Source organism: Talpa occidentalis, unplaced genomic scaffold, assembly GCF_014898055.3.
Source record: "Talpa occidentalis isolate TD23 unplaced genomic scaffold, MPIMG_talOcc4v2.1 talOcc4.16, whole genome shotgun sequence".
Lineage (NCBI taxonomy): Eukaryota > Metazoa > Chordata > Mammalia > Eulipotyphla > Talpidae > Talpa > Talpa occidentalis.
The window spans coordinates 82,171,311-82,197,512 of NW_023601653.1; the positions used below are offsets into that span (position 1 = coordinate 82,171,311).

The 26,202-nt window shown below is 70.2% G+C and overlaps 4 protein-coding genes across 5 annotated transcripts in view; 3 read left to right on the forward strand and 1 right to left on the reverse strand.

Annotated features, from left to right (window-relative positions):
* Positions 1–3,640, forward strand: part of LRP1 (LDL receptor related protein 1) — a 72,953-nt gene extending 69,313 nt beyond the window's left edge. The window contains exons 80-89 of one of the 2 annotated variants that reach the window (XM_037515041.2): positions 398–574; positions 666–806; positions 896–1,069; positions 1,186–1,347; positions 1,624–1,798; positions 1,905–2,006; positions 2,152–2,216; positions 2,315–2,402; positions 2,500–2,644; positions 2,767–3,640. In XM_037515041.2, the coding sequence (XP_037370938.1) occupies positions 398–574; positions 666–806; positions 896–1,069; positions 1,186–1,347; positions 1,624–1,798; positions 1,905–2,006; positions 2,152–2,216; positions 2,315–2,402; positions 2,500–2,644; positions 2,767–2,907 (1,370 nt within the window). In that variant the 3' untranslated portion in view covers positions 2,908–3,640. Of the gene's footprint in view, positions 1–397; positions 575–665; positions 807–895; positions 1,070–1,185; positions 1,354–1,623; positions 1,799–1,904; positions 2,007–2,151; positions 2,217–2,314; positions 2,403–2,499; positions 2,645–2,766 lie in introns of both variants that reach the window. The other variant, XM_037515040.2, reaches the window with a different exon arrangement.
* A 3,041-nt stretch (positions 3,641–6,681) lies between these two features.
* NXPH4 (neurexophilin 4) lies at positions 6,682–15,226 on the forward strand. The gene is made up of 2 exons (XM_037515455.1): positions 6,682–6,738; positions 14,373–15,226. The coding sequence occupies exons 1-2, from the start codon at positions 6,682–6,684 to the stop codon at positions 15,207–15,209; spliced, it is 894 nt and encodes a 297-aa protein (XP_037371352.1). The 3' UTR covers positions 15,210–15,226.
* A 3,827-nt stretch (positions 15,227–19,053) lies between these two features.
* On the forward strand, positions 19,054–24,107 carry SHMT2 (serine hydroxymethyltransferase 2). The gene is given in 13 exon segments (XM_037515042.2): positions 19,054–19,146; positions 19,991–20,188; positions 20,665–20,744; positions 21,181–21,381; positions 21,679–21,760; positions 21,915–22,037; positions 22,127–22,266; positions 22,560–22,725; positions 22,884–22,983; positions 23,068–23,205; positions 23,208–23,222; positions 23,297–23,404; positions 23,502–24,107. Coding segments are annotated over 13 exon segments (1,512 nt in total). The 5' UTR covers positions 19,054–19,113; the 3' UTR covers positions 23,630–24,107.
* A 6-nt stretch (positions 24,108–24,113) lies between these two features.
* On the reverse strand, positions 24,114–26,202 carry NDUFA4L2 (NDUFA4 mitochondrial complex associated like 2). The gene is made up of 4 exons (XM_037515043.2): positions 26,135–26,202; positions 25,716–25,804; positions 24,894–24,951; positions 24,114–24,764 (listed from the first exon to the last, which is right to left on the reverse strand). The coding sequence occupies exons 1-4, from the start codon at positions 26,189–26,191 to the stop codon at positions 24,708–24,710; spliced, it is 261 nt and encodes an 86-aa protein (XP_037370940.1). The 5' UTR covers positions 26,192–26,202; the 3' UTR covers positions 24,114–24,707.

Sequence of the window (26,202 nt, forward strand, 5' to 3'; positions counted from 1 at the left end):
AGCCCCTGCCATCCTTCCTCCATCGCGCGCCCCACAATCCTGCTGTGCCTTTCAGGCCTCTCACTGGACTCCCGTGGCACCAGCCTGCAGGCCTGAAGGCCGCCCTGACCCTCTGGTCCATGTGTCCATTTCTTCTCCCAACGAGGGTGGGGCTGCCTGAGGCAACCTGGGCCAGAGTAGAAGCTCAGCAAACGTGGGGAGAGGGAGCAGAAACCGATCCTGACCCCAGAAGTTTAGGGGTGATAGGACCTTTTGCCAGTAGTGACCACAAGAGCAGAAGCAGGTGGGAGGTGTTTGTTTTGGGGCGTGTTGATTTGAGGTGCCTGTGGCCAGAGGCCGGCTGTCCTGGGCAGTGCCGCTGGGACCCGAGCCCCTTCTGAGCCCCCCTCCCTCCCAGGCCTGAGCCACCCTTTCAGCATCGATGTCTTCGAGGACTACATCTATGGCGTCACCTACATCAACAACCGTGTCTTCAAGATCCACAAGTTTGGACACAGTCCCTTGATCAACCTGACCGGAGGGCTGAGCCACGCCTCCGACGTGGTCCTGTACCACCAGCACAAGCAGCCCGAGGGTGGGTGCGGCGGGAGCGCCGGGCGGGGGCGGGGGCGGCCCCGGGGCGCCGGTCCATGGGCTCAGCCTCCCCGCACCCTCGCCCCCCGCAGTGACCAACCCCTGTGACCGCAAGAAGTGCGAGTGGCTGTGCCTGCTCAGCCCCAGCGGGCCCGTCTGCACCTGCCCCAACGGGAAGCGCCTGGACAACGGCACCTGCGTGGCTGTGCCCTCGCCGACGCCCCCGCCAGACGGTAGGCTCCCCTCACCCCCGGGTTCTCCCACGGGGCCCCTGACTCCCCTCTTTGACTGGCTCTGCCCCCAACGGCCACTCCCCCCGCAGCTCCCCGGCCCGGCACCTGTAACCTGCAGTGCTTCAACGGGGGCAGCTGCTTCCTGAACGCCCGGAGGCAGCCCAAGTGCCGCTGCCAGCCGCGCTACACCGGCGACAAGTGTGAGCAGGACCAGTGCTGGGAGCACTGCCGCAACGGGGGCACCTGCGCCGCCTCGCCCTCCGGTACGCTCCTCGGCCGGCCCGAGCCTGCGCCCGCGCCCCCGCTCCTGCCCGCCCGCGTCGCCCCCGCCTCTCCTCGGGGTCCCGAGGCCGCAGCCTCACGCGCCCTCTCCCCCCAGGCATGCCCACGTGCCGGTGCCCCACGGGCTTCACCGGCCCCAAGTGCACGCAGCAGGTGTGTGCGGGCTACTGCGCCAACAACAGCACCTGCACCGTCAACCAGGGCAACCAGCCCCAGTGCCGCTGCCTCCCCGGCTTCCTGGGCGACCGCTGCCAGTACCGTGAGTGTGCGTCCCTGCGCGGGGGCGCTCCCGGCCATCCCGGCTCCGCCAAGCCCGAGGGCCGGAGCGGCCCCGAGGCGCCTTCCCTGAGGCGGTGAGCCCCTGGGCCGCGGGCCGCTCAGGCCAAGGCAGGGTCCCATCAGGACGCGCGGGGCAGCCGCTGCCGGAGGAGGCGGTGGGGGTCTCACCGAGGGCCTGCGTTCCCTCCGCTGCCCCGCCGCCCGCCGGGGCCTGCGTGGGGTGGGACTCGAGGCGGCTGCTCTCCCACCCCCACAGGGCAGTGCTCCGGCTACTGCGAGAACCTGGGCACGTGCCAGATGGCGGCGGACGGCTCCCGCCAGTGCCGCTGCACCGCCTACTTCGAGGGCCCGCGGTGCGAGGTGAACAAGTGCAACCGCTGCCTCGAGGGCGCCTGCGTGGTCCACAAGCAGAGCGGGGACGTCACCTGCAAGTGAGTGGGCCCGCCCATGCGGCCGCCTCCCGGCCGGCCCTGCCGCACCCCGGGTCTGCCCCCGGGCACCCCAGACCCCAGCCCGGCCTCTCCCTCCTTCCCGCAGCTGCTCTGACGGACGGGTGGCGCCCAGCTGCCTGACCTGCGTGGGCCACTGCAGCAACGGCGGCTCTTGCACCATGAACAGCAAAATGATGCCCGAGTGCCAGTGAGTTGGGCTGAGCCTCACCGAGGCCCCGCTCCTTCCTCCCCTCCCCTGCCCTAAGCAGGACTCCGGGGCCTGCAGCCCCCCCACCCCCGGCAGCCGTGGCCGTGCAGGTCCTGCTGCTCAGCTCTGGCCCTTCTGCCCGCAGGTGCCCCCCTCACATGGCAGGACCCCGGTGTGAGGAGCAGGCGGTCGGCGAGCAGCAGCCTGGACGTAGGTGGCAGGCTGGGCAGGCAGGGCCGTGGGCACCCGCCGAGGGGCCGGGGGCCCCTGTCCCTTCCCCTCTGACTCATCCTCGCCCTCCCCTGCAGACATGGCCTCCATCCTGACCCCGCTGCTGCTGCTGCTGCTGCTGCTGAGCGCCGGGGCCGTGTTCTGGTACAAGCGGCGAGTGCGAGGGTGAGTTTCGAGGAGCCTGGAAAATCCTGGCCGTTACTTCCCCTGCCCCGCCTTGGCCCCCGGAATCCCGGCCCCCTGACACCCCGCCTGCCCCCAGGGCTAAGGGCTTCCAGCACCAGCGGATGACCAACGGGGCCATGAACGTGGAGATCGGGAACCCCACCTACAAGATGTACGAGGGCGGGGAGCCCGATGACGTCGGCGGCCTGCTGGACGCGGACTTCGCCCTGGACCCCGACAAGGTGGGGAGGCCGCGGGTGGGTGGGTGGCAAAGGGTGTTGGGGCGGTTGATGCAACAGAGGCGGGGGGAGCCCCGCGCCCCAGAGCCAGCCCCGAGCCCAGGCTGAGCCCGCTCTCCTTGCAGCCCACCAACTTCACCAACCCCGTGTACGCCACGCTCTACATGGGCGCGCACGGCAGCCGCCACTCCCTGGCCAGCACGGACGAGAAGAGAGAACTCCTGGGCCGGGGCCCTGAGGACGAGATAGGGGACCCCTTGGCATAGGGTTCTCCCCAGCAGACGCCCCCAGAGCGCCTCCTGCCCCCGCCAGAGCGTCCCCCCGCCAGCCCCGCCTCCCAGCCAGCCCGCCACGGCGCTGCCGGAATGTATAAATGTAAAAATGAAGGAATTACTTTTTATATGTGAGTGAGCAAGTGAGCACAGTATTATCTCCTTCCGTTCTCCTCCCTCCTGCCTGCTCCTCGGCACCCACCCCCACGCTGCCTTCGGGGGTCGGAGCCCTGCCTCCCGCCTTCCCAGGAGCGCACCCCGCGGGGAGAGCGGGTGGCGCTGCCCCCCCCCCCCCCCCCGCCCAGGACACTCTGTCAGGCTCTCGCCCCTCACCCCGTCCCTCAGCTCCGGGGGCTCCTTCTGGGGAGAGCCTCGCGCCCCTGTCTGGAAGATTTGGCTCCGGCTGAGGTAGGAAGGAAAGGATGGATTTTTTTAGTTCTTGGGGAAGGTCGTCCGCGCCCCCGCTCCGGCCCTCGGGGCCCTCTGAGATGGCCACGGTCAGTCCCCCTCCCAGACAGGCCCCCCAGCGCCCCCCGAGCTCCCAGGGCTGGAGCCTCTTTGGTGAGCCTGGGCCCGGCCTCCCCCAGGACCAGGCACAGGCGGGCGCGCCAAGGAAGGGCAAGCGGGCAGCCCCGTTTTGGGGACATGAACGTTTTAATAATTTTTGCTGAATTCCTTTACAACTAAATAACACAAATATTGTTATAAATAAAATTGTAAAAAAAAAGCCGATTTTGTCTACCTGTGGGCGTGAGCGGCGGCGGCTGCGCTTGCCCGCCTCGGCCAGCAGAGGGCGCAGCCGGGCGCTGAGGCTCCCGCGCCCCCGGAGCGGCCCCGCGCGTCCTGCCGAGGGAGGGGGGCGGCCCTGGACCGCGCCGGAGGCCCCGCCCGCGGGTGCCCCTGAGCCGCCGGCTGCCTCTCTGGGTCTTGTGTCCCCCTGGCTCGAGGACGCGTGGCTCCGAGATCGGCTTCTCTGCCTCGTCGCTTCGTGGGTGGACGCGGCCCGCGCCCGGCCCGACGCGGCCGCCACGGCGGGACAGGCGCAAGCCGGGGTGGGAAGCGTCTTCCGGTCCTCGGGGTGCCCCGGCCGGCTCCCACTGCCTGCTGGAAGCACGTCCGGGGGAGCCGTCTGGGCGCCCGAGGGCGGGGAGGGGACCTGGAGGGCGGGGCCGCTGGGGACCCCGACGGGCCGCGCCCCAGGCCGCCCCCGCGCAGCTCGCGCGTCTTCCAGGACCCCCGGGGCGCTGACTCCAGGCCCGCCCCGGTCCGGGCACCCAGGTCCGCCGCAGCCTCTGTCCGTCTGCTCACCGGGGCTGGCGGAGGCCGGCGCCCCTCGCAGGCGCGCACGTGAGCTCGGGGAGCCCTGGCCGGCCCGCGGGGGAGCCCCGCCTTTCCACCTCTCCCCCCAAGCGCCCTGCTCTGGTGCTTTCTCGGAGAAGCTACGGGTCTGGGCAGCGCCAGAAGCAAGCGCCCCGCCGGCTCGCCCAGCCCCGGGCTCGCGTCTCCTGCCGCTCAGGCCCCGGTCAGCGCCGAGGCTCAGGCGGGCCGGGCGCGCGCGGGGCCCGGGTGGGGCTGCGGGCCCGGGTGCGGCTGCGGGGCCGGGTGGGGCTGCGGGCCCGGGTGCGGCTGCGGGAGGCCGTCCCTGTTCGCGCCCAGCGCCGCCGCGCCCGTCCGCCCGCCAGGTGGCGCCGGCACCCCCGCGGCTCCGGGTCTGGCGCCCGGCACGGCCCCTCCCCGCGCGCACTAATTAAGCACCTGCCAGAGGACCCCAGCCCGGCCGCGCTGCCTCCCCGGGCGGCCCCGCCGCACCCCCTCCCGCTGTCAGCCGCTCCGCTCCCTCCCCGGCGTCTGCCGGGTCCCCGCCGCCAGCCCCCCTCCCTCTGCCAGCCGCGCATCTGGCGCCCCCAGGGAGCCACTGATTCTCTGCCTGTCGCCTCAAGATCCCGGGCGTGTGCGAGGGGCCCCAGCTGCGGAGGGGAGCACACGCCCCTCCGGTCAGCACCCTCTGGGCAGCAGGGCTGGCTGGCGCGCGCCCACCTCGCCGGAGGCAGCGCCCCCAGCGCCCCACCTGGCCAGAGGGACCCGCGAGAGGAGACGGGGCTGGACAGGGCAGGGCAGGGCAGAGTGAAAGACACAAAGGGGGAAAGACACAGACAGCAGAGAAGCCAGAGAGTGGGGGACAGAAGGGGGTGACCTGCGTGGCAGAAGGAGCCATGGAAAGGGCCAGGGCGGCAGCAGGCGGGGACGGGGCGTGGACCGTGGCCCGAGCACCGAGGCCCAGCGGCGCCCACTGACCCCCACGCGCAGAGGCTGCCCCGCCTCCGCCCCGGCTCAGGTTCCGCTGGAGGCCCCGGCTTTGGGCCTGGCCCTGCCGGCCCCGCCGGCCCCACCTGCCCCAGGCCCGCCTCCCGCGCTGCCTCCCGGGCTGGCTCCGCATCTGTCCGCTCATCCTAGCGTCCCCCACGCCCCGGGGGTGTCCTTGTGCCCGCCGCAGGCTTCTGTCCGCCTGGCTCGCCTTGGCCGCTGGCGGGCAGCGGACACCTGGCTGAGTGTGACGCCCTGTGCGTCCGCCTGTCTGTGGCTGTTTGTCTCCCCGCCAAGGCCAGGAGGGTGCGGGCTCTGCGTGCTGGCCGGGTGTGCTCGTCTTCTGGTGCTTTCTGTCTGTCTGTCTGTCCCTGTGCGTGTGCCCCTGGCCCGGGATCTCCATCTGGGAGAGCCCGCGCGCCCTGTGTGCGCGGCGAGTGCTGGCGCCGCCTGCTGCGCCCGCCTGGGTGCCCACCTCGGCGGTGTGGGCTGCCCGTGCGGGTGTGCGCGGGGTCTGCGCCGTGTGCCTGCGCCCCCGGCCACTCCCGCCGCCCCGCTCCTGCCCAGGCGCTGTCAGGCCACGGCCCCAGCCCCGCGCAGCAGCGGCTGACAGCTGAGGGCCCGGGGAAGGGCCGGCCTGGGGGAGGCGCCGCGCGGCCAGGCGGGCTGCGCCTGGGGACGGGGACAAGGACAGGGCCCGGGAGGAAGGGGCCGGTTTGGAGGCGCTGAGGGGGACAGAGGGACGAGCGGAGGGGAGGGCTGGGGCCTGCACCCCGAGGCCGGGCGGCGAGGCGAGGGGACGCCCCGCCCTCCCCGGGCAGGCCCGGGCCTGGCGGGGCGCGGGGGCAGAGGCGGACGGCGGCCCCGCGCGGGGTGTCAGACCACGGAGGCGCTTCCAGCCGGGCGCGGGCGGCGGGCGCCGTTCGTCAGGCCTATTGACAGACGGGATGGGGTTTCCGTCCGTGATCAATGATTCTCATCTCCGGGCCGAATGAGCCGCGGGGCGCCCATCCATCCCCGTCAGCGCGCGGCGGCCGCCCGGGGCCCCGCCCGCCCGCCCGGGCCCCGCTCCTGCCCCGGGGCGCGGGGGCTCAGGGGTCCCCCCGCGCGCGGCCCGCGAGCCCCGAGGCCGGCCGGCCGCTCCGCGTCGCGCACGGCGGGGGCTCGCGGGGCGCGGCCGAACCCCGCGGCGCGGCACCTGGGCGGGGGGCGTGCCGGGCGTGCCCGCGTGAAAGTCACCTTCGGCGCCCCGGCCGGGCGGGAGGGGGCGCGCGGGGCGCGGCCGGGATTGGAGCGCCGGAGCCCCGCCCCGCCCCCCGCCGCCCGCCGGAGTCAGACCCAACTTTCTCCCCCGCCCGCGCCCCGCCCCCGGCGCCGCGCTCCGCTCGGCGCTCGGCTCAGTCCGCGGCCCGCGCTGCCCGCCGCCGCCGCTCGCCCCGCGCCCGCCGCGCGCCCTCCGCGAGGATGCGGCTGCCCCCGGAATGGCTGCTGCTGCTGCTCGGCCCGTGGCTGCTGAGGAAGGTGAGGGCGGCCGCGCCGGCGGCGGGCGCGGGCGCGGGGTCCGGGCGCGAGGGGCTCCGTGCGCCCGCCCTGCCCCCCCCGAGCGCCCCAACTTTGCGCGGCGCGGGGGCACGGACAGACAGTCGCCCCCTCCGCGGCGGGCGCGCGCCCCGCGCAAGTTCTGCGGGCGGGGGCGGGCGGGGGCGGGCGGGGGCCGGCGCGGAGCCGGCCCGGGCGGGGGAGGGGCCGCGGCACGACCCGCGAGCGCGCCAGACGGAGCGGGAGTGCGAGACAGACAGACGCGCCGGCGGGTGGCAGCCCCGCGCCTCCGCGCCCGCCCCGCGCCCGTCCCCGCGCCAGGTGAGCCCCGCGCGCCGAGCCCTGCCAGGCGCGCGCCCGCACGCGGCCGAACTTCGCTGCGGTCCCCGGCTCGGCCCGCGGAGACGCGGCCCCGCGCGGCCTCCGGACACGCCCCTCTCCCGGCTGCGCGCCGCGGGGCCGTCCGCGAGGCTCCCCCGCCCCCCGCCCGCCGTGCCCGGAGGTCCCCGAGTGCGGTCCGGAGGCCGAGGGGCCCGGCGTGACCTGCCCCTTCTCAAGTTGGAGGCGTCGGCCCCGTGCCGTGTGCGCGCAGGGGCATCCGGGCTGCTTGGGGTCCGGGGGCGCGGGGGCCTGTGTGGCGGGCGTGCTGCAGGGCGGCGGCTTCAGTGGCCGAGGGCAAGTGTCCGCCTCCCCGGGCAGCCGTGGCGCCCCCCGTGTCCCTCTGTGTCCCGCCAGGGCCGGCCCCTGCCTCCTCCCGTCAGCCTCCCCTGCCCGGCCCTTACCTGTTTCCTGCACCCCAACTGTGACTTACCTAGTTTGGGGGCAGCTTCCCAAGCCCTACTCCCTGGACCCCAGCCCCCAGGCCCTGCAGCGTCTGGAAGGGGTGTAGCTCCCCCCAACATTCGCACCCCCGCCTGCTCCGCCAAATCGCACTCAGCAGCCCCCGCGGGCGCGAGCTGCCCTGCGAGCGTGGCAGGTGGCGCTGACTCCAGCGGCCGGTGACCTTGAGGCTGGCCTGCGCCCGGGGCCCCCCCACAAACTCCACACCCAGGGGCAGAGCCACTTCGGGACTTGCTTCCCACTCTGCCCCTGGAGGGCTCAGGCGGCTGGGGCCCAGCCACGGTGCCAGGAGGCCTGCGAGAGGGCCGGGTGGGCCCCACCTTCCTTCCCGCGCCCCTCCGCTCCCCCCTCGTGCTCAGATAAGCTCCCGGGGGCAGATGTGCTTTCATTTCCTTTGCCCCTGAAGGGGATGGAACATCTGGCGGAGACTTGATGGAGGGGAAGCGTGAGGACGGAGACAGGGGCGTAGCTGTGCGGGGACAGCTGCAGCCGCGGGCCTCCGAGCTGGGGTGTGGGTTTGCTGGGGGGGCACCTGCCCTTTAGTCGGCTCGTGTGCCTGTGTGTGTCTACTGCGTGTGCAGACCGCGGGCGTCCATGTGTGCGTGCGTCGGAGTGCCCGTGTGCACCCCGAGGGGACCCCGTGTGCTGGGGCGCCGGTGCTGTGTGTGAGGCTGGGCTTGAGTGCATCTGGCGGGGCTCTGGGCGCGGCTGGCAGGGGTGCGGGGCTGGAGCCTGAGGAGGGGCTGCTGTGTCCAGGCTGCGTGTCCGCGCGGCTCTGGGCCAGGCCTGGCAGCGAGTTACGCTGGGCGAGAGGCGGCGGGGCAGCTCCCCGAGGTTTTCTTTGGAAACCCTCACTGCCAAGTACTCTCACCCCATCCCCGACCCCGCCCCAAGCCCCCCTGCAGGGCTGGGCTCCCCACTTCTCCCCGGCAAGCGACTCCCCGCTCCCACTGCCCCTGGGCTCAGGCCTCTCCTCCAGGCCTTCCTCTGAGTCTTCCCGGTAGGGGCTCCCCTGCTCCCCTCTCCGCCCTCCGCGCCCCCAGCAGAGCAGCTGCCTCCCTGGAGAACCAGCAGGCGATCAATAGTCACTAATCACTAATCACTAATCACCAATTAGCTGGGGAGAGCAGGGGCGGGGCCCTGTGGGATCTCCCAGCTCTGCCCTGCCTGGGGGAAGGATTAGGCCCCCCAAGCTGTCTCTCAAGCTGGCCCCGGCCCCTCCCACCTGTGCACCCCCTCCCTGCCCCTCGGCTAATCTCTGACTGGGCCACTTAGGCACGTGCAGCCCCGGCTGGGCCTGGAGCTGGTGATGAGGATTTGGGGGTAATCAGGGGCCTCAGCGGGGCCAGGGGTACCGGAGAGGGGGCGCTGACAGCTCCCTAGGCCGGAGTCTGCAGTGTGGGAGGGGGAGGCGTCGCAAAGCAGAATTTAGGGGATCACTGGTTGAGGTGAGGGGGAGCTGGACGGAGGAGGCCGGGTGCCGGGGGAGGAGGCGAGGCAGGAGGGGGGGCCGTAACGGGGCGCGGGAGGGTGACTGGGGCCAGAGATGGGGAAGGGGAGAGAGGAGCCCCCAGAGAAGCCAGGGAAGAGGTGGGGTCACCGCAGGGGTCAGAGATGAAGTCACTGGCGGGGAGATGGGGCAACTCCCCCCAGCCCTGCTCCTCGACAGGGTGGGGGCCCGGGGACAGGGTGGGGGCCCGGGGCCTCCGTGGGGCGGGGAGGGCCGTCGTGGGGGGGCGCGGGCCGGGGCGCCGCGGGGGATGCGGCGGGCGCGCGCCGGGGGCGGGGGCGGCTGGCGGGAGCGCTGGAGGCCGCGCGGCTCCCCCTCCCGCCGCCCCTCCACCCCCCACCCCCTCCCGCCCCCCACCCCCCTCCGCCCCCGGCTCGGCTTCGGGAAATTGCATCCCGCGCCGCGCCCGCCTCCCCGCGCCGCGCCCGGAGCCCGCGCCTTTATAGGCACATTTATTGCAATAATAAAGTGAGGCGCGGGGCGGGGGGCGGGGGGCGCCGTTCCCGGGGGGACTGCGCCGGCTGTAGGAAGCAGGGAAATAAAATAAAATAAAATAAAATCAAAATTCAGATAACGGTGAGCCTCGCGCTGCAGGCCGCGGGCGGGCGGGCGGGGGAGGGGCGCGGCCCAAGGGCACAGCCCGCCCCGCGGGGGCGCCCCGCACGCTACGGGGGCTGGGCGGGGGTCTCCGGCTCCAGCCGCCCGGCCCCGCCTCGGCCCGACCCTGCCGGGCTGCGCCGCCTCCTGACTCGTCACCTACACTTGCCCTCAGCTCCTGGCCGTGCCCCCCTCCTTCCTGGCCCGCACCCCATCTCAGGCCCGCCGGCCTTCCTGCCCACCCCCGCCCCTAGGTCTCTGCACCCCCAGCAGCCTAGCTCCTGCCAAATAGTCCCTGCACCCCCGTTACTGCCCCCACCACACGCATACACGCCCCCGTCTCCCCGCCCCCATCCCGTTTCCATTTCTGCCCATCCCCAGTGTCCACCCTTGTCCCCCGCCCCTGCCCTCCCCAGCCCCCCAGTGTCCACCCTTGTCCCCCGCTCCTGCCCTCCCCAGCCCCCAGTGTCCACCCTTGTCCCCAGCCCCTGCCCTCCCCAGCCCCCAGTGTCCACCCTTGTCCCCCGCCCCTGCCCTCTCCAGCCCCCCAGTGTCCACCCTTGTCCCCAGCCCCTGCCCTCCCCAGCCCCCCAGTGTCCATCCCTTGTCCCCCGCCCCTGCCCTCCCCAGCCCCCAGTGTCCATCCCTTGTCCCCCGCCCCTGCCCTCCCCAGCCCCCCAGTGTCCATCCCTTGTCCCCCGCCCCTGCCCTCCCCAGCCCCCCAGTGTCCATCCCTTGTCCCCGCTCCTGCCCTCCCCAGCCCCCCAGTGTCCACCCTTGTCCCCCGCTCCTGCCCTCCCCAGCCCCCAGTGTCCATCCCTTGTCCCCCGCCCCTGCCCTCCCCAGCCCCCCAGTGTCCATCCCTTGTCCCCCGCCCCTGCCCTGCCCTCCCCAGCCCCCCAGTGTCCACCCTTGTCCCCCGCTCCTGCCCTCCCCAGCCCCCCAGTGTCCATCCCTTGTCCCCCGCCCCTGCCCTCCCCAGCCCCCCAGTGTCCATCCCTTGTTCTCCGCCCCTGCCCCCCCCAGGCCTCCCTCTGGCTCCCATCCAGTTGTCCCCCACCCATCCCCTGCTCCCCGCCCCATCTGACCCCCCATCTCTGCCGGCCCTGCCCACCCTGTCACCCCGGCCCACCTGCCTCCGCTGCGCCCGCCCTGTCGAGGCCCCAGCCCGCCTCCATTTTTGCCCCCGGCGCCCTGGCCTGGCCCTCCCGCCGCACTTGTCCTCACCCCCACAGCCGCCGCGGTTCTCAGCAGCCCCAGCCCCGCACCCCCTGACGCCGCCCCCCACCTCTGCACGGCCCCGGCTCGGCCCGGCTGTTCCCGCCCTTCCCCGCCAGGCCGAGCCCGCGCCTCCCCCGTCAGTCAGAGTCGGGGTGGCCCCGCCTGACCCAGCCGGGAGCGGCGCCGGCGGCCGGGGAGGGGTGCCCCGCAATGCGGCTGGGGGCCGCGGGCTCGGGCCTCCCCCTCTTCCCAGCACCCCGTCCAGGGGCGCCCCCCCCAGTGGAGTTTGTTCCTCGCGGGCAGCTGCCCCAACTCCCCTCCAGGCGCCCCAGCTCCCCTCCAGGCGCCCCAGCTCCCCTCCAGCGCGGGCTCCGGCCGGGGGGCGAAGCGCTCCTGGCTGGGCTCCCGCCCGCCCCGCCGGGGACTGGGGGCGCGGGGACCACACCCCCCGCCTCCCCACCGCCGCGGCCCGTCCTCCGCCCACCGCCGGGCCGCGTCCGCAAATGTCACGGCGCCCAATTAGCCTAATTAAAGCGGCTCCGGAGCGAGCGCCCCTCGGACGGCACCGACGCCCCCGCCGCGGGGGGAGCACCGCGCCCCGGCCCGCCGCACCCCCAGCCCCACCCTCGGGGGAGACACAGACGCCCCGGGACAGGGGGGCGGGACCGTCCCGGGGACGCGGGGGGCCGGGAGGGGGCGGGGAAGCGTTGGGGGGAGAAGCGAAGACGCGGGAAGGGGCGCCGGGGAGGGAGCCGGAGCCGGAGGGAGCGGCCTGGCCTTCATGTCCCACCCTCCGCGCCCCGTTTCCCGGCTCGTTGCCCGCAGCCTCGCCCCTGGGCGCCCCACCAAGGTCGCTGCCCGGGGAGGGGGTGCGGGGCTCGGGGAAGCGTGGGCAGCAGTGCGTGCGGATCAGAGGGCCGGCAGGCGCCCCGCACCCCAGACGCGCCTCTCCAGGCCCTGCCCGGCCGCGGCTCCTCGGCAGGCCGGAGCCGAACTCAGGGCGGGGGTGGCGCCGGGGCCGGGGGGCGTGGGGGCATTCGGGGTCCTGGGGCGGCACGGCTGGCCGCCCGGAGAAAGGGCCGCGGCGGGATCCAGAGGGTCGAGGAGGTGGAGTCTGAGCGCAAGGCCCCCCCACTCATGCACCCCTTGGCCTCGCCCTGGAAACACCAAACCCCCTGGAAACACCAAACCCCGTCTCCCGCACCCCCCCCAGCTCAGCCCTGGCCAACCCGGCTCCTGGGGCCGTGACCCCGCGGGGCGCCCCCCCCCCCGCCGGCAGCCCCTCCCCCAGCCCCCTCGGGCCCCCACTGTGGTGCTCGCAGGCTGAGCTCGTCTGTCTGAGTTTATCACTCCCGGCCCCCCCCACCTGCGGGAGGAGGACGGAGGAACGAGGGGGCCATAAATATGCATGACGGGGGCGCGCGGCGTTCAGAACCCGGGCGCTGCGGGCCGCGCACAGGCGTGGCCACTCCAGCCCGGCAGCTGCACCCCCGGCGCCCCCTTAGGCCACAGCACCCCGTGCGCCCTCCAGGGGCCCTGCCGCCGGCCGCTTCACCGGCCACCGCTCAGCTCGCGGCCGCTGTGGGGTGCCTGGGGCACCTGTACCCCCACCCCTGGATCCCCGGGAGAAACAGCGGGTCACACTTGTGCTGTCATTGTGGAGACGCAGACACGACACGCAACCCTGGGAGCCCAAGACGCGGGGCCTGAGATGACAGGCGCTCGCGCGCGGGGAAGCTGACGCCCCCGGGGAATCACAGGCGGTCACGCTCACACACACACAGACGCACAACCGCACCAGGCACACAGGATGCGCTGGATCACCACGCAGGACAAAGACAGTCAGTGCAGACACACGTACAGCACATGTGTGCAGCTACAGTAGACATGCAGCCTCCGCCAGCAGACACACAGTCACCCCAGCCAACACACCCACCAGCAGACACACACACAGTCACCCCAGCCACACACACCCACCAGCAGACACACACAGTCACCCCAGCCACACACACCCACCAGCAGACACACACAGTCACTCCAGCCAACACACCCACCAGCAGACACACACACAGTCACCCCAGCCACACACACCCACCAGCAGACACACACAGTCACCCCAGCCACACACACCCACCAGCAGACACACAGTCACCCCAGCCACACACACCCACCAGCAGACACACACAGTCACCCCAGCCACACACACCCACCAGCAGACACACACACAGTCACCCCAGCCACACACACCCACCAGCAGACACACAGTCACTCCAGCCACACACACCCACCAGCAGACTGTCACTACAATCACACACACAACCACCACCAGCAGTCACTATAGCCACACACACAACCACCAGCAGACACACACAGTCACTCCAGCCACACACACCCACCAGCAGACACACACAGTCACTCCAGCCACCAGCAGACACACACAGTCACTCCAGCTACACACACACACACACACACACACACACACGCGCGCGCGCATGCACGGCCGCCGCAGGCCGCCCCCCTCACCACAGGCACAGACACACGCCATCCCAGCTACCAGAAGCAGCCCCCCCAGACTGACGCGCATGGCCCCCCTCCCTCCCTCCCCGTCTGAACCCACAGGCAGGAAGGGCCACGCGAGCCCCGAGGCCGCCGGCGCAGCCTCCCTGACACACGCGGCTCCCTCCCGCCCGCGCCCGCCGGAGCGGCATCTCCATATTTCTTTCTCCTGCTCCCGCCATCGCGTCCCTCCCAGCCGGGCCCCCACCCCGGGTAATTGATGGCCCGGGCCTGGCCCTGCCGCTCCCACCTCTCGATCCATCTTGTACTCGCGCCCGGGCTGTCTCCCCCGTCGCTCGCCACCTGAGACGCGAGCCAGGTGGGGGGCTGGTGCAGCTTCTGCCCTGGGAGCCGGCCCCAGCGCCGGCGGCCTTCTGGCAGGAGCAGCCCTGGAGGGCCCCAGGGGGCTCCGCCCAGGGAGCCCGGATCCCCACTGCTGTCCTCACCTGGGCCGGGCTGTGGACCCGCAGGATGGGGAGCGGGGGCTGAGGCCGGGTGGGGGCGCTGAGAGGCCGGGGGAGCGAGCACCTCTCTTCTGACACTGAGCGGTGACAGCAGCCACGGCCTGGCCTGCCCAGTCCACGCGGCCCAACCACCCAGCCTCTAGGCTGGACACCCCGGCAGGGTCCAGCACCCGGACCCGCACGGGCTGCGACTTTCTTGACCCGCCCGGGCCCGGGGAGAGCACGAGCACCCCCGCGTCCTGTGCAGACACGCCGCGCGCTGGACAAGGGCCCCGGCCAGGGCCGCAGCTGGAAAGGGCCGCTCCCTGCGCGCCCCTGCGTCTTGGGCTCCCCGTGGAAAGGGCTCCCCGAGGCCTCCCCGCGGCTGTCCCCTGGGGCCGCCAGAACAACCCCAGCGTCCCTTCCTCGCCCTCTTTCTCCCTCCACAGGTCGTGAGCGCCCAGATGCCCGAGTCCGGGAGGCCGCAGTACCTCGAGCTGCGCGGGGCCGCCCCCGGCCAGCCGCTCCCGGAGCCCCGGCCCTCGGGCGGCGCGGGCCCGGCGCGGGCCTGGAGCTGGGCGTGGCCGGCGAACCACACGGGCGCCCTCGCGGGGGCGGCGGGGTCGGTGCCCGCGCCGCGCGCCAAGAGGAAGCCGTCGGTGAAGGCGGCGCGCGCCAAGAAGATCTTCGGCTGGGGCGACTTCTACTTCCGCGTGCACACCCTCAAGTTCTCGCTGCTCGTGACGGGCAAGATCGTGGACCACGTGAACGGCACCTTCAGCGTGTACTTCCGCCACAACTCCTCCAGCCTGGGCAACCTCAGCGTCAGCATCGTGCCCCCCTCTAAGCGCGTCGAGTTTGGGGGCGTCTGGCTGCCAGGGCCCGCCCCCCACCCTCTGCAGTCCACGCTGGCCCTGGAGGGGGTGCTCCCCGCGCTGGGACCCCCGCTGGGGATCGCGGCCCCGGGGCTCGGGGGCGCGCTCGGGGGCGCGCTCGCGGGGCCGCTCGGGGGCGCGCTGGGCGTGCCTGGGGCCAAGGAGTCGCGCGCTTTCAACTGCCACGTGGAGTACGAGAAGACCAACCGCGCGCGCAAGCACCGCCCGTGCCTGTACGACCCCTCGCAGGCCTGCTTCACCGAGCACACGCAGAGCCAGGCCGCCTGGCTGTGCGCCAAGCCCTTCAAAGTCATCTGCATCTTCGTCTCCTTCCTCAGCTTCGACTACAAACTGGTGCAGAAGGTGTGCCCCGACTACAACTTCCAGAGCGAGCACCCCTACTTTGGATAGCGCCTCCCGCCCCGGCCCCAGCCCCGAGCTCCCCGCCCCCCCACCCAGGCCTCCCGCAGTGGCTCCCTCCGCGCCCCGCCCGCCCCTTCCACTCTGGGCACCGAGGCGCACAGGCCCCCGGGGACCACCGGCCGGCGTGGGGCCCCCGCCTTCTGGGGAGTGCCCACGGGGCTGCCACCCCGAGTGGGGGAGGAGAGCGCGGTCCCAGGCAGACGGGGTTCGGAGGCGGCCCCCGCGTGCCCCGACGTCCAAACTGGGCTCCCCTTCTGCCCCGGCGCGGGGTCGGCCTCTCCCTTGCCCGCAGCCTCCGCAGCGCCGGCCCCCGCCCCGCCCCGCCCGGCCTCCCCTCCCCGCCCCCCGGGCCCTGAGCTGCCCCGCCCCGTCCCCACGCGAAGGCGGCGCAGGCCTGGAGCCGCCGCTGCGCCCCCCGCGCCCGTGCGCGCCCCGCCCGCCCCCGCGGCCCCCCGCCCCGGCCGCGCCCCCAGCCGCGATGCCGGCGTCCAGGCCGTCGCCCCCGCCCGCAGCCCGCCCCGCCCGCCCCGCCCGCCGCCTCGCGGTGATGTTTCTCCGCCGCCACACACGGGAGAGGGAACAAAATAAAGCGAAATCCAATACGCGTCTGCGTGAGGCCTTTGTGGGGGGAGCGGGGCGGGGGGCTGCGGGCTGGCGTCCGGGCGACCCGGCCGGGCCCGCCCCCCCGGCGCTCTGGAGGGAAACTGAGGCCGGGAGGGGCCGAGCGCGTCCCGGAGGTCGTCGAGGGCCGGCCCGGCGGGGATGGGGCGGCCCTCGGGGTCGGGGCGCCGCCCGAGGCGGGGCTTTCCTCCCCGAGGGGCGCAGCAGCGCTCGGGCCGCCGTGGGGCGGCGCGGAGGCCCCGGCGGGGGCGCGGGCGGGGCGCGGACCACCTGCCCGGCCGCGGGCGGGGGGAGGGGCGCGGTGTCGGCGGGTCTGGAGTCATCGATCTTCCTCTCCCTTCCTAATTTCGTGGGCGCTGAGTTTGCAGGCGGAGGGGGGAGGCGGCCCGCGGCGAGGGTGGGGGCAGGGCCCGCGGCGAGTTTGGAGAGCCCAGCGCGCCGCCGCCGCGCGCCGCCCGCAAACAAGCCCCCCCGGCCGCCGCCCGCCCTCCGCCCACGCCCGCGGCTCCCTCCCGCGCCCGCCGCGGCTAATTTTATCCGCCCCCGGCCCTGGCCGGGGCGTTAATTGGCTGCGGCTTCATTAGCAGTTCTCCAGCTCGCTCGCCCCCCGCCCCTCGGGACCCCCGGCTGGGGCGAGGGAGGGGTACCCACAAGCCGGGGCGCAGAACAACTTCTGTCTTCAGCTTCTTGCGCCCGGAGTCCCGGGTCTGGGCACCGAGTCGGGGCGGGCGGGCCCCTTGCGCCCGCGGGAAACTGAGTCACAGGTGACTCCGACCCAGATGGTCCTGGGGGTGAGAATCGGTCAGCAAAACTAAATACTGGGCGGGCGGACAGATGGGCGAGGGACTCAGCTGAAAGGAGGGAGGTGCAAGTGCCTTGGGGTCAGAGATGGGCGGAGGAGGAAGCCAGGCTGGAAAACACCAGGCTGGAAAAAGCGCCCAGGCCAGGCCGGGCAGAAAGGCCGGCGAGAGCTAAGGGGACCCCTGGTAGGCGGGTCCCGCGAAAGTGATTGGAATTAGCAGATTAGGCCTCAGCTGACCTCAGCCCCCTCGCTTCCAAAGTGGTAATAAAAGGATGTTCCTCATCACAAGAAAAAAATGTAGCTCTGTATGGTGACAGATGTTAACTGCATTTATTGTGGTGATCATTTTGTAATATATATAAATATCAAACCAATATGCCATGCATCTGGCTACTAGAATGTTTATGTCAATTATACCTCAATTTATTTTTTTAAAGATTTATTTATTTATGCATACAAGAGCCGGGGTACTGGCCAGAGGTGCAGGGGGTGAGAGGATTCACCAGAGACAGAGTGGGGAGCAGAAGAGGCAGATCTACTGAAATACACTGCTGAGGGGAGCAGCTGGGAGACAGGACAGGTCTGCTGCGCCATGTGGGTTGCTCCCTGGCCAGCTGGGGATCGAACTCCTGCTGCAGAGGCTGTGGACAGCTTCACAGTGCAGTGCTTAATCCCTTGCGCCATCAGGGAGGCCTCTGTACCTCAATTTTTAAAAAAGCATGTCTTAGGGCCTCCCCTGGTGGCGCAGCAGTTGAGCGCTGGGCTGTGAAGCTGCCCACAGCCTCTGCAGCGCCAGTTTGATCCTCAGCCGCACCCCGGCCACCAGCGAGGGTCCCACATGGCGCAGACTCCTGCCGCCCGCTGCTCCCCTCAGCAGTGTATTCCATCAGTCTGCCTGTTCTACTCTCCGCTCTGGCTCTGGTGAATTCTCTCACCCTCCCGCGCTTCTGACTGTACCCAGTGCTTGTATAAATAAATTAATTAATTAAAAAAAAAAGTGTGTCCTAAAGAGCATGTGGACATGTTCTTTTCCTGATGGGCTGTCTCCCTCTAATCCTCTGACTCAGGAAACTGCCTCCTTCACAGCTACCCTCTCCTCCTCCCAGAGCTGTGGACATCTGGGTAATGGCACTTGCTACATTTTGTTATTTTTTCCCTCTTGCTATCCCAGCAGTCAGTGATTTCTTTCCATTTTTTTAAAGATTTATTTATTTATGCACAAGAGCTGGTGTGCAGGCCAGAGGTGCGGGGGGTGAGAGGATTCACCAGAGACAGAGTGGGGAGCAGAACAGGTGGATCTACTGAAAATCACTGCTGAGGGGAGCAGCGGGGAGACAGGAGAGGTCTGCTGTGCCATGTGGGTAGCAGCCTGGCCAGGGATGGAACTCGTGCTGCAGAGGCTGTGGAGAGCTTCATAGTGCTGACGCTCAACCCCTTGCCCGCCAGAGAGGCCCTGCTCTCTTTTTAGATCTCCAGGACTATGGGACACCTGACACAGAGTATGCGTCGACTGAGTGAATAAATGAATGAGTGAGTGTGCCATGTTGCTGTGTACGGCAGTGGTTCTCGGATTCATTGTATATTAAAACCTCTGAGGAGGTTTGCTGTATGTCAGTGGGAGTGGGCAAATGTATTCAATCAGAACCTGTGAGCTGAGGCCCAACCCTCATATGTGTATCACATTTCCCAGGCGATTCTGAGGTCCAGATTTGGGAACCTATTCCTGGAGGGGTCAAAAAGTCCCTCCCCCAAAGGGTGAGCGCAGGATAAAAGGGATGTTCTTCCAGTTCCAAGGATCTGTAGCCCTAAAAGGGATGAACAGGGAACAGAGCTCAACAAGTGAGAGGACAGCATCCCTCACCAACGCCCAGATGTTCCAGGGGGAGGAGGAGGCGAGGACCACGGAGGACGCAGGTGTGTGGTCAGAGGACCAGCGGGAGGACAGTCCATCCCAGAGAATGTTTCCATGCAAAGTCTCATTTACTCCCCACCACATGTTGTTGCGGCTTTGCAAGCGAGCGTAAGGGTGCCCCGATGGGCTGACTTGCTGGTTAGCCCCAGATCTGACACGTGGACTCAGGTCTCTCATCCAGGGTGCTGTTCGGTGCACCCCGCTGTCTTGTCCAGCGACGTCGGGAGTCCCCAGGCAGCAGCAGTGCTAGGCCATCAGTGGGCCCCCAGTGACTGTCGTTTGGACAACACGCGAGGGGGAAGCTCCCGAAGAGATTCGGAACACTGAGATGGGGCGCGCAGCCCTGGACCTCTCAGCTTTCGGACGAGAGAGGGAGAGAAAACGGAAGAAAAGGAGAAAACTACAACTCCCAGAAGCGCCCGGACCTCACGCATGCGCAGCCCTCCCCGCGGGGCCCGCCGCTTTCCTGGCGCATGCGCCCTCGGGTCGCTCTCCCGCCTCGGGGTTCGCTCGGCCGAGTTCGCGGCTGGCCTCCTGCTGCTCCGCCTGGGCTTGCGATGCTGCCCTTCTCCCTGCTGTGGGCGACTCGGGTAAGTCCGTCCCCGCAGTGATGGCCTGTGGAAAGCAGGCCCCTCCTGCCACTTCTCATGCGAACTCTGGGGTTCCGGCTTTTCAGTTCCACGCACGTGGTCTGTGCTCTCGGGGTGCAGGCGAGCAACTAGTGAGCCCTGGAGGCCCCCGGGGCCGCGCTGGGGCACGATCGCCCCCCACCGCACCCCCGTCCCCGCGACCGTGTGCGCTGGGCCTCCTGACGTGGCATTAGGCCGAGACCCGAGGCAGTGACCCTGAGCTGGCGAGCAGCGGGGTCCCCGCCGGGCCGGCCTGCCTGGCCTCTCCCGCCAGCTTTGAGCGGCGCAGCTGATGCAACCGGGGCCCGCTGCTTGCATCGGGGGTCCCACAGCTGTGTGGGCTGGAAGGAGGTGGAAAGTGGGGGGCACAGAGACAGAATGTGGGGTTTGGCTTCTCTGCTAGCAGACCCTCACCCCCTAACCATTCTCCCCCGTGGGGGTACCAGTTTATGAAGGCCCTAAGGGGGGACCCTTTTGTGCAGTGCGGGGGAGGTGCTGGAACCTCAGTGAATGTTCCCCGAGTTCCAGAGGCATAGTCTTCTGGAGAACAAACTTTGCCCTGTGGCGGTGCAGAGTGGTTCACGGATCAGTGAGGAGGGAGATCCTGAGGTGAGGTGAATGGACCGAATCAGAACCACCCCCTGGACGTTGATCTCAACCTTGGCTCTTAGGCCAGGCTTTTGAGGGGGTGGGGTGAGAACTGGAACAGCCTGGACAGCTGGCTGCTGGGTTTGCAGCCCTCGGGCAGCCGGTGCCAGGTGAGCGTGGAGTTTATTGAGAGACTGTGGATGCTTTTCCTCCCTAGCCGCTGCGGAGATGTGGTCAGCTGGGGAGGCCGGCCCTGCGGGGCCAGCACCGTGAGGCGGCCCGGACCCAGACTGGAGAAGCCACCAGGGGCTGGACAGGCCAGGAGAGCCTGTCAGAAAGTGACCCTCAGGTGTGGGAGCTGCTGCAGAGGGAGAAGGACAGGCAGTGCCGTGGCCTGGAACTCATCGCCTCAGAGGTGGGGCCCGGGGAGAGGGCCTGGAGGGGCGCGGGGGCTGGGGCTGACAGGTCATCTTACTGCTGTTTCTCCAGACCCTCCTTGCAGAGGCAGGACCTTACTGCTGGGCCGATCGCCCTCTTACTGTCCTCTGAGGCAAAGGCAGGGCCAGTCTGGGGCATGGACCGGGAGCATTCGAGAACTTACAGAGCCTCCCGGGGCCCCTACACTCTAGTCTGGGCCCTCCCCGCTCTTGGAAACATAGAGGGACTGAAAGCAGTGGCAGTGGCCTTGCAGGGGACCTGCGTCCTGACGACTGGGTTTCTGAGGATGCCTCTGGGTTTCTGCCCATGTCCCAGGCCTGGCAAGGAACCCTGAATGAGCAGAGCTTTTTCTGTGAAGCCTGGCACCCTGCAGCCTGGGGCTCTGGCAGGGTGGCACGGGGGGGTCTAGGGAAAGGGCCTCAGTGCCCTCTGACATTGCCCCTCTCCCCGCAGAACTTCTGCAGCCGAGCTGCGCTGGAGGCCCTGGGGTCCTGTCTGAACAACAAGTACTCGGAGGGATATCCTGGCAAGAGGTGAGGACTGGCGGGCACCATCACAGATGGCACTCCCAGGTGGGGCACCTGTCTGTACCCTCCAGTGTATGCAGAGGAGTAGCCTTCCCTGTTCTTCGCTGCTGATCGAGGGGGAGGATGGAGCCCTTTCTCTGGGCCTTTTTTTTTTTTAATAATATTTATTTATTTTTGTAGAGTAACTGGGGTGCAGGCCAGAGGTGCGGGGGGGGCGGGGTGTGAGAAGATTCACCAGAGACAGAGTGGGGAGCAGAACAGGCAGATCCACTGAAATCCACGGCTGAGGGGAGCAGTGGCCAGACAGGAGAGGTCTGCTCTCCATGTGGATAGCTCCCTGGCTGGGGTCCACCTCAGGCCCCAGGGGTGACAGCGCCGAGACTTAACCCCTAGGCCACCAGGGAGGCCCTCTGAGCCTGTGTATACCTGTCTCCTGTGGCAGATATTATGGGGGAGCAGAGGTGGTGGATGAAATTGAGCTGCTGTGTCAGCGCCGGGCCTTGGAGGCCTTTGACCTGGATCCTGCGCAGTGGGGAGTCAATGTCCAGCCCTACTCGGGCTCCCCGGCCAACCTGGCCGCCTACACAGCCCTTCTGCAGCCTCACGACCGAATCATGGGCCTGGACCTGCCTGATGGGGGCCAGTGAGTACAGACGGCTTGGGTGGTGGGCATAGGAGAGGACCCACGGTGGGCAGGTGGGTGCGGGAGAGGAGTGGTTGAGGGAACATTGACATGTGCCCCGCGGGTGGGACCCGCCCCTCCCTGCCCTGCACGGCAGCGTGGGTGGAGATAAAACCCCGGGGTGGGCGCCACAGAGGACGGCTGCAAGGGTGGTGCTTGTTAGGAGTGGTGTTCCAGAGATGGGCCTTTGGGTGGCAGGAAGGGTTAAGTCTGGGAGTTGTGCCCCCCTGACGCCTTCTCACTTTCTCCCCCTGCCAGTCTCACTCACGGCTACATGTCTGACGTCAAGCGGATCTCAGCCACATCCATCTTCTTCGAGTCTATGCCCTACAAGCTGAACGTGAGCGCGCCCAGGCGTGGGCGGGGGGCCGTGCAGGCCTGGCGCAGCTCCCGGGGAGGCGAGGACTGGCATCCCGGGCCCTCGGGGTCGAGGAGGAGCGCGAGCTACCCTGCTGCCTGCTCAGGGCTTCAGCGCTGTCTGTCTGCCTGTCCAGCCCCAGACCGGCCTCATCGACTACGAGCAGCTGGCGCTGACCGCTCGACTTTTCCGGCCGAGGCTCCTCATCGCCGGCACCAGCGCCTACGCCCGCCTCATTGACTACGCGCGAATGAGAGAGGTGGGCGCGCCCCGCGGGGACGGCGGGAGGTGTTGGAGGAGGGGCTGCCTGTCCGGGCCTCCCCGGGCCGACGCCTGTCCTCTGCCCAGGTGTGTGATGAGGTCCGCGCACACCTGCTGGCGGACATGGCCCACATAAGCGGCCTGGTGGCGGCCAAGGTGATCCCCTCCCCTTTCGAGCATGCGGACGTCGTCACCACCACCACGCACAAGACCCTGCGGGGGGCCAGGTGAGCCTTCCCGGAGACCCCGGCTCGCCTCCCCCCCTTCCCACGCTGCTCCCGGGCGGTGCCGGCTGGGCCGAGAGGAAGTCCTTGAGGAGATGGTTCCCACCTGCAGCGCGCACCGGCCTGACCCTGACCCGCGGGCCGGGCCGGGCAGGGCTGAGGGGCTGCCCCTCCCGCTGCCTGGAATCTGGCTCCCCGAGCACAGCGGAGCCGCGCGGGGCGCCTGGCCCGCCAGCTCCCCCGGCCTTCCCGGCTCGCCCTTTTCAGTTCAGCTCTGACAGCCGCTTCTCACGCAGGTCAGGGCTCATCTTCTACCGGAAGGGGGTACGGACTGTGGACCCTAAGACTGGCCGCGAGATCCCGTACACGTTCGAGGACCGAATCAACTTTGCCGTGTTCCCTTCCCTGCAAGGGGGCCCCCACAACCACGCCATCGCCGCCGTGGCTGTGGCCCTGAAGCAGGTCGGGAAGCCTGTGCGGGCCGGCGCGGGGCTGGCCTGGAGGCTGAGGCCTACGCTTTCCTACCCGGGAGGGGAGGGGCCGAGTCCGGGGGTCCTCACCGCGGGGGTGGAGGGGCGGAGGGGCGGGGCCTGGGGTCACAGGTGCTGTCTGCTCTCCAGGCCTGCACCCCCATGTTCCGGGAGTATTCTCTGCAGGTTCTGAAGAACGCCAAGGCCATGGCGGACGCCCTGCTGGAGCGGGGCTACTCGCTGGTGTCGGGTGAGCCGGGGGAGTGGCGAGAGGCTCTGCCACCTCAGTAGAGGCCCGCGGCTCACCGCTCCCCCGTGACTGTCCCCGCCTCAGGTGGCACCGACAACCACCTCGTGCTGGTGGACCTTCGGCCCAAGGGCCTGGACGGGGCTCGGGCCGAGCGGGTGCTGGAGCTCGTGTCCATCACGGCCAACAAGAACACCTGCCCCGGAGACCGGAGCGCGCTCACGCCCGGGGCCTGCGGCTCGGTGAGGCTGCGCCCGGGAGGTGGGTGGCCGCCAGGCGCGCGTGGGCCCTGCTCACCCTCTCCTGCCTCTGCCAGGGGCCCCCGCCTTGACCTCCCGGCAGTTCCGTGAGGATGACTTCCGCCGAGTCGTGGGCTTCATCGATGAAGGTGTCGGCATTGGCTTGGAGGTGAAGAGCAAGACGGGTGAGTGCGGGGCACGCCCCTGCCGCTTTCCAGCGCCCGCCCGCGCCCCAGCTGCCCTCCCCCCGGCTCTGACCACCTTCCCCTCCCCCCCCTCTAGCCAAGCTCCAGGACTTCAAATCCTTCCTGCTCAGCGACCCAGAAACCAGACATCAGCTGGCTGACCTCAGGCAGCGGGTGGAGCGCTTTGCCAGGGCCTTCCCCATGCCTGGCTTCGAGGAGCACTGAAGGCACCGGAGCCGAGGCGCGCAGACGGGGTTTCTTCCTCGCCGCCGCCCGGGTTCTGTGCCAGACTGGGGCAAGCCCCCCGCTTCGTGGAAGAGCCGCTCCCGGTCCCCGCCCACGATTTGCCGCTGAGCAGATCTCCTAACAGGACTTAGAAGACGGGGGGCTGTTTGCCAGGACGTCTCCCACCATCTCAGTGTTACCCGCGCCCTGCTGTCGGGGGAGGGGCGCCGCCCCGTGAGCCAGAGGAAGGACCCGGCACCTCCTTTCCGTTTTTATCTAATAAAATGCTAACCTGCCCTGGGCTTCTGTTACTGTGGGAGGGGGTCCCCGGGGCCCGTGCTGGTCTGTCTCCCCCACTGTGTTTCTCCCTCCCCCCCCACCACCACACGAGGACCCCCGGGGCTGCCGCCTCCTCCCTGTCTCTGATCAGAGCCGACACCAGACGTGATTAGCAGGCGCAGCAAATTCAATTTGTTAAATGAAATTGTATTTTGCCCACGGCTGCTTCTGTTTGATCCCCAGGGACAGAGGGAGCAAGGGAGGGCGGGGGGATGGCAGGGGAGGCCCAGGTGCTGGGTGGGGGGTGTGCCCGTGGCGGGAGGCAGCAGGCTGGGCGAGCCGGCTCCTCCCTGGGTGTAGTGCCTCACGGGCAGGCTGGCAGCCCGGGACGAGCCCAGCCGAGCCAGAGCGGCACCGCCTTGGACCAGCGCCTGGGGCCTGGGCTAATGTGGGACCTGCCACGTCGTTACTTGGCACTCGGAGGCCTCTGCTTGCTCCTGGCTCACGTAGGCCACGCTTAACACGTAGCCGTGGCCTGGCCACACCCTGCAAGGCCTGGGGAGGGGTGGGGGGCTGGGGAGGGCCTTTTGGGCTGACCTGGATACTGCTGCGCCCTGACTCCTCCCCCACCACCACCCCAGGGACTCAAGCTGGGGGTCAGAGGCGCTTCCGCTGGAACATGGGAAGAGGGAGGGGGGAGGCGCCCCCCTCTGCGTGGGAACCCGCCTGTGTAAGCAGGAGCTGGACGTGGGGGCTGGGAGGCTGGCGGTGGTTACTGGGACGTTCACCCCAGCCCAGGTCAGAAGTCTGGCCGGTCCTTCTTCAGCTTCTTGTAGTCAGTGGAAACGGCAAGGAACTGCGGGAGGGGAAGGGGATTGTGTTGAGTGCCCCCGGCCTCCCACTGCTTGTGGGGGTGCTGAGGGGTGGGTCCCGCAACCAAGAGACAAGTAGATGGGGGTGCAGCCCCAGAGCCACCAGGAGGTACCTTGTACTGGTCATTGGGGCTCAGGCGGTTCCAGGGCTCCGGGTTCTTCCTGTCCCAGCTGGGGGGGGAGGGGAGGTTTAGATTTTCCTCTGGGGGAGCCAGGATGAAGCCTGAGGTGACAACCCAGGGTCTCTGCTCCCAGCCCAGCACCTCCACTCCTTCCTTGGGGGTCCCCAGGGGGCCGACGGGAAGGGAAACGCTAGCAGGTGCTGGCAAGCAGGACAAGGCGCTGCCAGCATGGTCGCCAGGGGCCGGGACAGACCGACAGCCGGCGCAGGGCCTCCCGCCCGCCCCCCACCTCGGGTGAGCCCCACAGAGCCGGCCGTGCTTCCCCAGGGGCTGAGGTTCAGCGCGGGCCGTCGAATCCCACCAGGCCCCGGGCTTCTGACGGGGCCAGGGAACCCCACCCCAGCGCCCCCCGGCCCCCTGGCCGGGCCGGGGAGTCTGCCCCGCCCGCCGCCCTGCGCCCACAGCCCACAGCCGCGCGCCGGGCCACACCCCCGGCCTCGGCGCGGAGCTGGCGGTACCCAAAGGCCGCCGGCGCGGCCGGCAGAGCAGCGTCGCCATGGCAACCGGGCCGGGAGCGGCGCGGGCTCGGTCGCCGGAAGCGGGCCGGGCGCGCGCTCCGAGGCGGGAGCCGTCGGGGGGCCCGCGCGGAGGGGCGGGGGGCGCGCGCGGCCGGAGCGGGCGCCAGCGGGGAGCTGCCCGAGGCGCCCCGAGGTTGCGGCCTGGGCGCTCGGCCTGGGTCACCTTCCCCCAGGCCCCAGCCTCCTCGTCCCGCTTCTCCCCGCGTGGGCGCCCGCGGGTCCAAGCGCCGCTCACCAGACGTCAGGGCTGCGGAGGGCGAGCCGCAGCAGGTAGAGGGCAGCGCTGCCCATGCCCAGGCCGATGAAGCTGATCATCGGGATGAGCTGAGGGAAGAGGAAGGGCGATTTTAGGGCCCCCCACCCCCTTCCCAATTTCCCTTCAGGAGCTTCTCTCCCCATCCGGCGTCACCCCCCGGGTCCAGGTCTCTCCGGGAAGAGGGCCTCGAACCTCCGCCCGCCATCGCCTCCCTCACCCCCAGCAACCTGGTCCGAGGTGGATTTAAGGGACGGGGCGGGGGGGGGGCACAGCGCAGCGAGAGTGAGGGCGCCCCGAGGAAAGCGTGGGGACATGGGGAACTAGGCAGGAGGCAGGGACGGGGAGGCCTGGGGGCCCCCAGGAGAAGTGAGAATCGGCGGCCCCGGGGACCCACTCACCCCGGGATGCCTCTTGATCTGCCGGTAGAGGCGGGCCCCCAGGCTGGCTCCTGCCATGTCTCCGTGCT

Coding starts and splice junctions, on each gene's coding strand:
- NXPH4 (XM_037515455.1), top strand. CDS start 6,682: ATGCGGCTGCCCCCGGAATGGCTGCTGCTGCTGCTCGGCCCGTGGCTG. Junction 6,739..14,372: donor GCCCGTGGCTGCTGAGGAAG/GTGAGGGCGGCC, acceptor CTCCCTCCACAG/GTCGTGAGCGCCCAGATGCC.
- NDUFA4L2 (XM_037515043.2), bottom strand. CDS start 26,191: ATGGCAGGAGCCAGCCTGGGGGCCCGCCTCTACCGGCAGATCAAGAGG. Junction 24,952..25,715: donor CTCCGCAGCCCTGACGTCTG/GTGAGCGGCGCT, acceptor CTCCCCCCCCAG/CTGGGACAGGAAGAACCCGG. Junction 24,765..24,893: donor GCCCCAATGACCAGTACAAG/GTACCTCCTGGT, acceptor CCCCTCCCGCAG/TTCCTTGCCGTTTCCACTGA.